Source organism: Artemia franciscana, chromosome 7 (genome assembly GCF_032884065.1).
Source record: "Artemia franciscana chromosome 7, ASM3288406v1, whole genome shotgun sequence".
NCBI lineage: Eukaryota > Metazoa > Arthropoda > Branchiopoda > Anostraca > Artemiidae > Artemia > Artemia franciscana.
The window spans coordinates 5343047-5357783 of NC_088869.1; the positions used below are offsets into that span (position 1 = coordinate 5343047).

Below are 14737 nucleotides of genomic sequence, written 5' to 3' on the forward strand. Positions count from 1 at the left end.
TGCAGTTAAGTCCATAAAAATAAATTCATGACAGACATACAAAAACGACTAAGCACAATGTAATAATAAAAAAAGAATCAGATGTACCAAGTTGGTCATAGTCGAGGGGTTATCCACTCTCCAGCAACTGACGTAAATTTCAGAGTCAAGCCACGCTTGGCGCACCCACCAGAGTATATCCGACTAATAAAAGCAAGCAACCCCTTGGTCATATCACCCAAACGACAAACATGAATACACCCATAAACGACAAGCGGAAAAAAAGCGTTCTTGTTCATGTACATATCAATTTTATTTTGAAAAAAAAACACACACACAGACAAGTAAGACCTTATGAATACAAAAATAGCACCACGTGGCCACCGTCTGGTTCACCCTCCTTCTGTGCATGATTGATTTATTCAATCGCCCCACAGACATCCCGTCAACCCTTTATACAGAGTCAAGCCACTTTATGGTTCGAATTTCATTTTGACATTTTTTGTCGTCTCCGAGGTTGAGAAACAAAGATACCCCTATTTGAACTCAATCTGGCACATGAAACAGAATGATTTATATGATAACTTTTTTATTGTCAGCGGGAGTGTAAAAATACTTGACTCATACTACCAGTATGGTAAACAAGTCTGACTTAAGTCTTTTGGCATTAATTAATAACTCAAAAATGTTGTCCAACAATGATCGCTGTATTTTATATAATAAAGCAAAAGTAAAACAGTTTTTCATGCCTCTAATAAGGGGATTTGGAAGGAACAGACTTTACCAAAAGGATTTCGGGATGTCCCAGAGGAATTCACAGAAAATCTGTAAATTTCGGGATTCTGGCTTGAAGGTTCTCCCAGATACTTGTCTACTCAATGAGGGCAGGTGGCTCTGAGGTAAGGTGACTTTCGTGGATTAGTAAAGTTAACAATTTGTTCTAAAAAATCAGACTAAAAAACACTAACCCAACCCTAAAAGCAAACCGTATTTGATCAGTATTTTTCAATACTGCATTTATGGGAATAAGTGGGAAAGTATCCTTTTAAGCAGAGATGTTAAGATACCCCCAATTTTTTTGAAATTCCCCCACGCAGAAGTGGGAGGATCAAAGCCGTATTCACAAAATAGGAATTTGAACATACTCCCCCCCCCCCAAATTATTGACTGACTTGTTAAAACGTAACGAAAACGATTATAAACAAATTCGTCATGTATGTTTTAAATTTTTCTCTGTAGCCCCCCAACGCCCAAAAAAATACCCGCCCTGAACAAAAATCTCGCCTACGGCCCTGGGGAGCGTGGACTCGAACTTCCTTTAAACTAAGGGCATGGATGAGGTAAACTAAGGGTTTTAGAAAAGTTCGCGATCAAATTTAATGTCTACATCTTGGTCTAAAAACAACATACCTTGGTCTATTTAAATACAAGCTTAATTTAAATTTAAGTCAATTTAATTTAATTAATTTAATGAATTAAGTCAATTTCATTTAATTTAAGTCAATTCAAATATGCAACAGTTTAATATAGTTAGTAACAAATTTAACGGACAGAGGCCCGTGGAGGACGACATAAGCACTAGGGAGAAATCCAAGGGTGTCAAAGTTGTGAATATATAAACACTGCGTATCCCTTGCATTAATTAACTGGCGTATAAAATGACTCAGCAGATGACTTCCAGACACAGAAAACTTCACTTTGAACCTTTTTTTTATTATTATTGTCGAGACTAGTCCTTCCGCAAGATAATTTGGGATACATCCTTAAGGGTGTAGCCTACACAGTGGGAGTTTTAGAGGAAGTTTGACTTATGAAGATATTTTGTATCTCAGTTAAAGCCCGTAATATTTCATATTCACAAATATTTTCACTTCTTTTGTACGATACTGCACTTCGGCAGTTCAAAATCAAACATGTTGGCCACAGCCACGAAGTTTTGAGCAAGCCGTCTTTAACATTACTAGCTTGCATGGGAAATTTATTTATTGAACAAAGATTACAACATTTAGTAATTTCACAGGCTTTTTTAATCGATAGAATCAGGCTAATAGCCATAGGCGAGCCGGCGTCCCACTTGAATATTTACTCCGGGAAACCCCCCAACCGCAAAATTGAGCAGCCACAGGGAAAATACAAAATTAGTACCTCAAAACATCCATCAGATGTCCTAAGGGGTAACAAAAGGACGATATATCGAACAGTTTTAGGACAGGGGTTGGTTAGTCTACAATCACTTTCAACTTACAAGAAAGGACTAGAACTATCAGTTACCGATCGAATGCACATCCTCCGAAGTTTCTACGACCACAAGGGGGAGGTTGGGGGTGAGGTAGGGGAAGCCTCCCTCCTATACCGAATAAACTCTGCTAATTTGTTGGTTTAATGCTACTCTTTGCTTTCAAAATACCAGCATCGACCAGAAATATTCCCAAGAATCAAGAGGTTTAAACATCAATTTATTTTTTTGGATTAGAATAAATTTATTTCAAAATATTAAAAGTATTTTGCAATGATTAGGGAAAATCGTGAATCATTCTGATAATTTTTTTTTAACTTTAGCACACCCTCCTCAGATCCCCATACATTGAAAATTTGCGTGAATATAATTTATCCATCCAGATATTATCTTCTTTTAATTACCATTTTTGAAATCAAACTGCTTGAACAAGTCATCTCCTTAGACAATCAGGTCATTATCTCGCTTCGAATAAAATGTTCCTATATCCATGAACAATTTTTTCTCCATTTTTTTTTTCTTCTGGAAAAAGAACATCTTTTCCTCTCTTTGCAATTTACGTCAAAAGTTTGTTTTTTCTTTTCCTCTATTCTTTGTGTTGAGTGCTCATGACTGCTTCGCAGAGGTCCTTGTCGAAATGTCGGCTTTATCTTTCCTCTCATTTCTTCTCCACTTACGGAAAATCGCCCTCGTTCTTTGTTTATTAATTATTTTACACATTTTTTCATTTTTTGTTAAAAACACGATCTATTTATCCCCTTTTTATTATTTTGTTAAAGCAGTACCGTACCCAGATTGCGCCTGTCTTTAAGGGACAAGAGATAAGCCTATTCACTGGTTATAAATCGTAAAGGTTCAGCAACTGACACACACAGAACTGCTTGTGCAGAACACAAAAAAAAAGTCAACCCGCAGATTTTTGAAAACATGTTTCCCCCGAATTTCTGTGAATTGACACCATTGAACTGGCCCCCAGAGATTTCTCGCACTGCAAAGATTTTTACTAGTCACTCCAAAAAAGACGGATATTTTGCCAATTTTATTGGTGTATTTTGATCTTTCTTTTTTGAAATTGAAAAATGTTGAAGTTAGTGTAGTGCTTTTTAAAAGCCGTAAATAGCCCCTTTTTACGAATAAAGCTTTTTTCAAAGACAGTTTTTCAATGAGTAGTCCACTTAAGGTGGACTTTAAATACTACCAAAGAGAATAAGAGAGGCTTTATTGTCTTCTACTTCTGTGCAAAAAAGAGTGTACTTTAATTGTATTGGTTTATTTTTAGACCTCAATCCTCGCGCTTTCTTAGCCAGTCAAAAAATTCTATCAAGTGTGTCAAAAACGGAAGCCCAACAACCCCAGTTTTTACCTGCTATTGTATTTACCTGTTATTGTTGTATCAAGTTAAGCTAGTAAAAATAGGCAAAACCTTTTATGCAACGATATTTATTACAAGTAAACTTTCTGTTTCTGTGTGGCTCAAACATAGGCCATTATACATAGGATGTGTTTCAAGGGAATATAGGCCTAATTCAACCTAACAATATACCTACAAAACTTAATACATTCGAATTAATTTTTAATTAATAGTAATAATTACAATTATCATTATAATTGATAATAAACATTATGTATTTTAATTATATTTTAATTAATAATAATAATAATAATTTTAATTAGAAAATAATTAATTAATATTTATTATTTATTAATCATTTGATTTTTTAATCATTTTATTTACTTTTTAATCATTATTTAAACAATTTGTTTAACTTGTTTAATTTTCTATTTCCTTAATTTGTTTAATTTTATTGTTAATTCATTTTAAACATTTTTTAGTTTGCAATGCCACGGCTAGCAGCTGTTATTTTCAAACAGTTCGTGGTAACGAACTGTAGTAAGGAGCGACCCGGCTCAATAGTAACCAAAACTCTAAAAAAATGAATTTTGATATCAATAGCTACATCAAAAGAATTGCATTTTAATGCTGATTTTAAATATATAAGTTTCATCAAGTTTAGTCTTACCCATCAAAAGTTACGAGCCTGAGAAAATTTGCCTTATTTAGGAAAATAGGGGGAAACACCCCCTAAAAGTCGTAGGATCTTAACGAAAATGACACCATCAGATTCAGCGTATCAGAGAACCCTACGGTAGAAGTTTCAAGCTCCTATCTACAAAAATGTGGAATTTTGTATTTTTTGCCAGAAGACAAATCACGGGTGCGTGTTTATTTGTTTGTTTGTTTTTTTTTTGTTTTTTTTTTCTTTTCCCCAGGGGTCATCGTATCGACCAAGTGGTCCTAGAATGTCGCAAGAGGGCTCATTCTAACGGATATGAAAAGTTCTAGTGCCCTTTTTAAGTGACCAAAATTGGAGGCCATCTAGGCCCCCTCCCACGCTCATTTTTTTCCCAAAGTCAACGGATAAAAATTTTGAGATAGCCATTTTGTTCAGCATAGTCGAAAACCATAATAACTATGTCTTTGGGGATGACTTACTCCCCCACAATCCCTGGGGGAGGTGCTGCAAGTTACAAACTTTGACCAGTGTTTACATATAGTAATGGTTATTGGGAAGTGTACAGACGTTTTCAGGGGGATTTTATTTTGTTTGGGGGTGGGGCTGAGGAGAGGGCGCTATGTTGGAGGATCTTTCCTTCGAGGAATCTGTCATGGGGAAAGAAAAATTCAATGACAAGGGCGCAGGATTCTCTAGCATTACTATAAGAAAACAATGAAAAATAAACATGAAAACGTTTTTTCAAATGAAAGGAAGAAGTAGCATTGAAACTTAAAACGAACAGAGATTATTACGCATATGAGGGGTTCTAAAAATACTTTAGCATAAAGAGCGAGGTATTTAGGAGGAGATAAATACCTTGCTCTTTATGCTAAAGTATTGTTAGTAATTTCAACTATTTATTCTACGGCATTTCTGATTCAGGGGTCATTCTTAAAGAATTGGGACAAAACTTAGGATTTAGTGTAAAGAGCGAGGTATTAACGAGGGTACAAACCCCCTCGTATACATAATAAAAATATAAGGTTATGAAAGTTTGTTACGTAAGTTAATTCTTAAGTTACGTATATTTTTTACTAATAAAAACGTTCGTTAAAAATTAAAAGTTCTAGTTGCCTTTTTAAGTAACCGAAAAATTGGAGGGCAACTAGGCCTCCTTCTCCACCCCTTATTTCTCAATATCGTCTGATCAAAACTAAGAGAAAGCCATTTAGTCAAAAAAAGAATTAATATACAAATTTCATTTTAATAATTTATGTGCGGAGAGTCAAAACCAAACATGCATTAATTCAAAAACGTTCAGAAATTAAATAAAAAATTAATTTTTTTAGCTGAAAGTAAGGAGCGACATTAAAACTTAAAACGAACAGAAATTAATCCGTATATGAAATGAGTTGTCCCATCCGCAATCCCTCGCTCTTTACGCTAAAGTTTGACTCTTTGCCACAATTCTACTTTTTAAAACAATTAAAAGCTTTAGCGTAAAGAGCGAGGGATTGCGGATGGGACAACTCATTTCATATACGGATTAATTTCTGTTCGTTTTAAGCTTTAATGTCGCTCCTTACTTTCAGCTAAAAAAATTAGTTTTTTTTATTTAATCACAACAAAACTTGAAAAGGTTGGACAGCGTACGAGGTAGTTTAAGGCATGCTTAGTCTAGCGCATTTTTAATGTTTCTCAGCTTTATAGGAAACGTGCCATTTATTCTAAAAATATATTGAAATTAACCAAAGGAACAAAATAATTAAATGAAAATTTAGTCTAAAACATTCATTAACGTATTTTTAATAATTGGCATAGGTTCATATTAATTTTAGATTTTCCTAAGCTGAGCATGAGGATTTATTTCCAGGAAATAATCGGAAGTTTACCTAAAGACAAACAAAAGACGAATTACTGAGTCAAGTTTTTCGCAGGGACTTTCTTTAAAAATCACGGCTAAAAACTGCTTTAACACAAAGGGACAGTAAAACACAGCACGGACTTGAACTACGCCTAGGGTGGGGTAGCGGTCGTGTCCTTGGCGGTCGAAAAATTCTAACAAATCCAACGATAAACCATCCCAAAGCCAAAATGGGACAAACATCTCTACTTCCTGGATCGACCATTTTTTGTTGTATAAGTGCCATCTTAGTAGAATATGATGGAAGAAAAGATTATCTACAAAAAATGGAAAGTTTTCTTACTAATGTAGGGTATGAGTTATTTTATCTGTATTCAAATAGTTGGACGAATGGAGATGCTCTCTTTTTAAGAAGGACATTTCGTGATGTCCGGACGTAAGAATACAGTTTAGAATCAGGTTCAAATCCTGGGACCTGACTTCAAAAGATCCGAGAGAGACAAACTTTAAATGACAGACATATTTCTTCAAACAGTTTTTGGTAAAATTCTAGTTAATTGACTTCTTGCTATCACAGAATGGGTCTAGGTTAGGAAAATGAAACTTTCAGGGATGAATCTAAAGAATAACGTGCATCCTGGGAAGGTATTTTGAAGTAACTACCTCCACTACTTCTCCCTCTGGAGGGCCCTGACCTTTGATGACCTTTAAAAATATGTATGTTATAAAAGTGAGACCTTGTTAAATAGATCTTCTGCTTAATTGAAATACAACAAAATTGTTTTCAGCTTCATAACTTTATTCAATTCCATTTTATAAGGTTATAAAGATATGCAAATACATTTCCTAAATTAAAAAAAAAACATTGATGTGGCTCAAAATTCTACTCAAATAACAGGAATTGCATTTCAAACAGTTCGTGGTAACGAACTGTAGTAAGGAGCGACCCGGCTCAATAGTAACCAAAACTCTAAAAAATGGAATTTTGATACCAATAGCTACATCAAAAGAATCGCATTTTAATGCTGGTTTTAAATATATAAGTTTCATCAGGTTTAGTCTTACCCATCAAAAGTTACGAGCCTGAGAAAATTTGCGTTATTTTAGAAAATAGGGGGAAACGCCCCCTAAAAGTCATAGAATCTTAACGAAAATCACACCATCAGATTCAGCGTATCAGAGAACCCTACTGTAGAAGTTTCGAGCTCCTATCTACAAAAATGTGGAATTTTACATTTTTTTGCCAGAAGGCAGATCACGGATGCGTGTTTATTTGTTGTTTTTTTTCCCAGTGGTGATCGTATCGACCCAGTTGTCCTAGAATGTTGCAAGAGGGCTCATTCTAATGGAAATGAAAATGGAAATGAAAAGGAGGTGAGCCCTGAGGGGCTCACCTCTTTCTAATACCTCGCTCTTTACGCTAAAGTATTTTCAGTAATTTCAACGACTTATTCTACGGCTTTTGTGATTCAGGGGGGTCATTCTTAATGAATTGGGATAAAATTTAAGCTTTAGTGTAAAGAGCAAGGTACTGACGATGGGGCGAATCCCCTCATATATGTAATAAAAACATGAGAATAAAAAAGTTCTTTACGTAAGCTAATTTATAAGTTACGTAAATCTTTTACCAATAAAAAGATTCGTAAAAAATTAAAAGTTCTAGTTGCCTTTTTAATTAACCAAAAAATGGGGGGGCAACTAGGCTTCGTCCCCCGCTCTTCTTTTCTCAAAATCATTCGATCAAAATTATGAGAAAGCCATTGAGCCAAAAAAAAAAAAATATGCAAATTTCGTTTTGATTATTCCTCTGCGGAGAGCCAAAATCAAAACATGCATTGATTCAAAAACGTTCAGAAATTAAATAAAAAAAACAAGTTTTTTTAACTGAAAGTAAGGAGCGACATTAAAACTTCAAACGCACAGAAATTACTTCGTATATGAAAGAGGCTGCTTCCTCATCAACGCCCCGCTCTTTACGCTAAAGTTTTTTACTGTTTTAAAAAGAAGAATTGAGAGAAAGAGTCAAACTTTAGCGTAAAGAGCGGGGCGTTGATGAGGAAGCAGCCTCTTTCATATACGAAGTAATTTCTGTGCGTTTTAAGTTTTAATGTCGCTCCTTACTTTCAGTTAAAAAAACTTGTTTTTTTTATTTAATTCAGAACTAAAGACAGAGAAAAAGCAACTAGTAACTGAAAATTGAGGTAAAATGTTGTTTTGTCAAAATTTCAATAGGTATAGACCTGTCATGTAGGCAAATTTCAGGGCCCTCTAGAGGGAGAAGGAGTGGAGGTGGGTACTTTAAAATACCTTCCCAGAACATACTTTAACCTGTAGACCCATCCCTGAAAGTCTAATTTTCCTAACCCAAACCCTTTCTGAGATAGCAAGAAGTCAATTAACTAGAATTTTATCCATTTAGCTTCATTTACGTAAGAGGGATGTGCTTATTTTCTCGAAAATACCCTTTAGGGCTCTAATTTGGGATAAGGTTAACTGTTGGACTCAAATCAAATAGGAAATACATACAATTAAACATACGATTCAACGGTCTTTCCAGATATAGCAATTAATACCGACTTTATTATAATTCAGCCCCTCCCTTCCCCTATGTTACCAGATGTAGTCCTAAGCTACATAAAAACGTTTGCTGATCTTGCGAGTTTCGCATTATTCCGTGCTATTTATCATCATAAATAAAGCCATTTCAAAAAAAAATAAGCTAAATCTTATATAGGGTCTGTGATTATATATGGCCCCATTAGGAAGGATGGGAAGCAAGTTGCGACTTCATTGATAATTATATTTGGAAAGAACATAGAATGGTGAATCGAAAGGTGTATTTCTTTTTTCATCTGATTTCTGTCCTAAAGATTTCTAACCCTAACCATAATGTTGACTGTATAAAGAATGTTTTACGTAATTTTGGTTGGAGAGGGGGGGACCTAGAAATTTATCTGCCACGATAAAAGAACCCGTTTCCCAAAAACTGGTTTACCTAATTTTTCAGGTTATATTACATTAATATTCAGCGGTAGGGGTATTCCATAGTCCTCCGCATTTTGGTATTCTTCGAAGACCTTCAGAAGATTTTTCATACATAATTTCGATGTAAATTAGCCACTTCTAACAATTTCAAAGAAATGTTTCACATATTGCTTACCTCCAAATGATCCGATAAGGATGGTCGTAAGCAAAATTATAATCCTCGTATCCATTTCTCTGAATATAACTATTACTACAATACCATTACTACATTAACTAAGGGGACAACAGTAGCCAAAAGACTTAATTGGCCACCGATTTGCCACTGATCAAGAAACCAAAAGAGTGGAAACCTACTCTGAGAATCTTCCCACTGTAGCTTGGGAACGCTCAAGGCAATCCGGAGCATTTTTCAGAGGCAAGCGCACAAATTTGAGTCACGAAGAAGCCACTGCTGTTGCAAATTTCGGGGCCGCATCCTTTTCCGGGTTGAAGTTTTTTGGGAAGAAAAACATAAAATAAATTTAAAAAACATGGGTTAGACTATAAAACCTCCACGGCAGAAAATATCGTATACTACATAATTTTACAACACCGAGGACAGTGAAAACATGAAGAATTACATAACCGCATTTATTTAATCCTTTTAAAGAAAAATTGGGAACTTGATTTGAGCGAAAAATCAGCAAAAGTAAGGTAAAACAAACAGGATAAAACAGCTCAAGAAAGTATAGTATTCCTTTGAATGTGTAACTGTCTTTGGGAATTAAAAAATTGTTAAATTAATAAATTGTCAAATTTTTATGGACGAAAAAAGTTATCAAGCTTAACTAATTGATTTTGCTAATTCTTTTTCATGATTCAACGTGGCAACACTGATCAAATGTGGTACTGTCCTAAAAACCTCTTAATTTTTGAATAACCGGTTTTCAGCAATGAATAGACCTAAGATGGGTACAGATGGAAAGTTATTTTTATGCTTTCGGTATTTAAATAATGTAACTTTATTAGATGAGAAAATTCCTTATTGGATAAAGTATGCTAAAGTCTATGGTAAAACAAAATTGTGCATGATCTCTTTGAATCTGGCGTTGCAAAATACAAGATGAACTAAAAAAATATCATTGGGATGACAAAGGAAAACTGAAAAAATAAATACAAATTAGGTGACAAGATTTTCAAGGACCGGAAAAAGGATGCAATAAAAATGAATCTCATATCAAGAAGGCTACACATTCATGAGCATAGGAAGCATCTTGTCCAGGGGGATGGGCGGCCGATTCTGTGATGGAAGGGGGGAACTAAAATTATATCAGCAGTTCCAACTTGTTACAACAAGTTCTATCTTGTAGTTCCAACTTGTTACAGCAAGTTCTATCTTACCTTTTAAATCTTTATTAATCAATAATCACCAAGATTATAAATTATTAATTAGCTTCAGCATTAATCTTCTTTGGTTACTATAGACCTACTCTTATCTTCTTGTAATACTATAAATCCACCATCCTACCTCCAATTTCCAGGAAACAGCGATTTGACACAAATCATATTACGGTTAGATAACCGCTTCTTGTTCTAAAAATGGAATTCATAAGTTTAAGATTGGCCGATATTAAATGTCAAAATTCATGGATCTATGTATAGATCAAAAATAAATATTAAATATCGAAACTTAAATATCGATATCGAAAACGATATTTGGAAATTACTGTTTTATTTCCAGCTTTTTCAACCATCTACCAGTGAACATCCAACAGAAGAAAAGTTTTGGTTAATATCTAGTAGGCTATAAATTTGAAGTTCTTGGGGGGAGGGGGAAACTGCCTCACGCCACCCTTCCCTACGTCCATGTACACACTGAAAAAAGAAATATGCCTCGACAGAAACTACCTTAGGCTACATATTGAACAAATCTCTTTTTTGAAATAAGATGATCTTTAATTTAAATCTCTTTTTGGAATAAAGGATGATATTTAATTTATTTTTATTTAATGATAAGCAAAACGAAAGATAAAACTAAACTGTCATACGCTACGGTCATATCAAAGTGTTTATTAAAATGAATAGATAAACGAAAGTTTGAAATTAAAATATAGTTTGATGCATGCATTTCGGTTACACAGACACGAGTGTTGCTGTGAATTTCGGGGTCTTGTCCTTTTTTGTGTCTTTTTTTGGGGTGAAAAAAAAATGACAAACAGAAAATAAAGAAAATTAGGTGATAACATGTTCAAAAATCAGAAGAAAGTGAAATAGAAAAAAAAACAAGGCAGAAATATGACAAACAAAATACAATCCAACAAAACATTCTTTATTGAAAAACATTCATTCAAAAAATCACGCTTGACGTTTATTTTCTCTCTGCATGTTTTTACAATTTTATTTAGTTATCTTTTTTTTGCAGCTCAACGCTATCAAACCGGTAACAACGAATTGCAAGTAAAGAGCGACTCGGCCCAATAGTAACCAAAAACCTATAAAACGGGATTTTGATAATAATAGATACATCAAAAGAATTGAACACTTTTATGCTGATTTCAAATATATAAAATTCATTAAGTTTAGTCTCACCCATTAATAGCTACGAGGCTGATTTTCGAAAAAGGGGAAATGTCCCCAAAGGAATATTATTGAAATTGCATATCTGATGCAGTGTATCAGAAAACGCTACTGAATGAGTTTTCAAGCTCCCGTCTTTAAAAATGTGGAATTTTGTATTTTGCCAGAAGAAAGATGATGGAAACATGTTTATTTATTTTATTTTTCTTTGTTCTTCCCAGGAATGAAACCAGAAGTGCTAAAAAACTTTAGCGTGAAGAGAGGGTTATCGAGGAAGGGGAAGACCCCCTCATATACAGAATAACTTATATTCGTTTTAAGTTTTAGTTTTATTCATTACTTTAGTATAAAAAATCTTATTTTTGTTTTGTTTAATTATCAAACAGCTCGTGGTAACGAACTAAGTAAGGAGCGATAACAATATTGATAACAATAGATACGTCAAATGAATACTTTTTTAATGCTGATTCCAGATATATAGAATTCATTAAGTTTAATTTTACCCATCAAAAGCTACGAGCCTCAGAAAATTGGCCTACTTTCGAAAAAGGAGAGAAACACCGGAACAATGAAACTCACACCATCAGATTTAGCATATCAGAGAACCTCCTTAAGTTTTGCCAAAAGAAAGATCACCAATGCACGTTTATTTGTTTGTTTGTTGTTGTTTTTTTTTCGAGGATGATGGTATCGAGCCAATGGCTCTAGAAGATTGATAGATGGCTCATTTGAATAGAAATCAAAAGTTCTAGCGTCCATTTTAATTAACCAGTAAAATTAGAGGGCAACTAGCCATTTCCCAAGTGTCTTTTCCCCCAAAGACATCTGATCAAAATTTTGAGATAGCCATTTTATTCAGCATTGTGGACAAGCCCAGTAACTATACGATTGAGGATGACATGACCTGCATAGTCTCTATGGAAAGGGATATAAGTTACGTAATTTTCCCATTATTAACCCACAGTACTTGTTATTGGGAAGTATATATAGGGATTTTTTGTGAGGGGGTGGGATTTTCGATAGTGGGGTTTTCCACAAGGAGAAATTTCCACGGAGAGGAAAATTTCCGAGGGAAATTACCGAGAGACATCTTGCACGGGGTGGGGGAGGGCATTTTTTGGTATTACTTGAAAACGTTAAAAAAATAACAACAAAAAAAACAAGTGTCCCAACTGAAAGTAAAGACCAACGTTAAAACTTAAAACGAACAGAGATAACCATGTATATGAAGGGGGCTACACCTTCCTCAACCCTCGCTCTTTACTCTGAAGTTTGACATTTTCTCAAAATTATTTAAGAAAGACTGCTGAAACAAGGACTGAATTTGAATGACAAGTATCTTTGGAGAACTTTAAGACCTTAGCGCAAAGAGCAAGGACTGATTGAGGGGCAGCCTCAATCATAAATGGATTAATTTCTGACTGTTTTAATGTTTTAACATCGCTTCTTGCCTTCTGTTTTTTATATTATTTATTTATTGTCAAACAGTTCGTGGTAATGAACTGTAGTAAAGAGCGACACGGCTCAATAGTAACCGAAACTCTAAAAATGGAATTTTGATACCAATAGTTACATAAAAAAAATCGCATTTTAATGCTGATTTTAAATATATAACTTTCATCAAGATTAATCATACCTATCAAAAGTTACGCGCCTGAGAAAATTTGCCTCAATTTAGAAGATAGGGGAAAACACCCCCTAAAAGCCATACAATGTTAACGAAAATTACACCCTCAGATTCAGCGTATCAAAGAACCTTATTGTAGAAGTTTCAAGCTCCTATCTACAAAAATGTGAAATTTCGCATTTTTTGCCAGAAGACAAATCACGGATGCGTGTTTATTTGTTGTTTTTTTTTGTTTTGTTTTTTTTTTTTGTTTTTTTTTTTCCCAGGGGTGATGATATCGACCCAGTGGTCCTAGAATGTCGCGAGAGGGCTCATTCTAACGGAAGTTAAAAGTTCTAGTTCTCTTTTTAAGTGACCAAAAACTGGAGGGCACCTAGGCCCCCTCCCACGCTCATTTTTTCCCCAAAGTCATTGGATCAAAATTCTGAGATAACCATTTTATTCACCATAGTCGAAAAAACCTAATAACCATGTCTTTAGGGAAGACTCACTCCCCCGCATTCCTCGTGGGAGGGGTTGCAAGTTACAAACCTTGACCTGTGTTTACAAATAGTAATGGTTACTGGGATGTGTACGGACGTTTTAAGGGGGATTTTTTGGTTTGGGGGGGGGGGGGGAGAGTTGAGGTGGGGGGGGTTACGTGGGAGGATCTTTCCATGGAAAAACTTCTCATGGGGGAAGAGACTTTCAATGAAGGGGGGGGGCAGGATTTTTTAGCATTAATTAGAAAAAAACAATGAAAAAATAAATATGAAAAGTTTTTTTTTCTACTGAAAGTGAGGAGCAGCATTAAAACTTAAAACGAGCAGAAATTATTGCGCATATGAGGGGTTTACCTCCTCGTAATACCTCGCTCTTTACTCTAAAGTATTTTTAGTAATTTCAACTATTTATTCTACGGCCTTTGTGATTCAAGGGTCATTCTTAAGGAATTGGGACAGAATTTAAGCTTTAGTGTAAAGAGCGAGGCATTGACGAGGGGTGAAATCCCTCATATACGCAATAAAAACATACGAATATAGAAGTTTATTACGTAAGTTAATTCGTAAGTTACGTATATTTTTTTACTAATGAAAATGTTCGTAAAAAAAATAAAAGTTCTAGTTGCCTTTTTAAGTAATCAAAAAATTGGAGGGCAACTAGGCTTCCTCTCTCTCGCCTTTTTTCTCAAAATCTTCCGAATAAAACTATGAGAAAGCCATTTAGTCAAAAAATAAATTAATATGCAAATTTTGTTTTAATTATTTATGTGCGGAGAGCCAAGATCAAAACAAGCATTAATTGAAAAACGTCCAGAAATTAAATAAAAACAAGTTTTTTTAAATGAAAGTAAGAAGCGACATTAAAACTTAAAACGAACAGAAATTACTCCGTATATGAAAGTGGCTTTTCCTCCTCAACGCCCCGCTCTTCACGCTAAAGATTTTTACTGTTTTAAGAAGTAGAGTTAAAGAAAGAGTCAAACTTTAGCGTAAAGAGCGAGGCGTTGAGGA

At 34.6% G+C, this 14737-nt stretch overlaps 1 protein-coding gene across 15 annotated transcripts in view; it reads right to left on the reverse strand.

Annotated features, from left to right (window-relative positions):
* LOC136028761 (hemicentin-1-like) overlaps nt 1-9427 on the reverse strand; it is a 266427-nt gene extending 257000 nt beyond the window's left edge. For 7 of the 15 annotated variants that reach the window (XM_065706645.1, XM_065706656.1, XM_065706653.1 and 4 more), the window contains exon 1: nt 9237-9426. In XM_065706645.1, coding sequence (XP_065562717.1) covers nt 9237-9291 — 55 coding nt within the window. In that variant the 5' untranslated portion in view covers nt 9292-9426. Of the gene's footprint in view, nt 1-9236 lie in introns of all 15 variants that reach the window. The other 8 variants (XM_065706646.1, XM_065706644.1, XM_065706649.1 and 5 more) reach the window with 3 other exon arrangements.
* Nucleotides 9428-14737: the final 5310 nt, after the last annotated feature.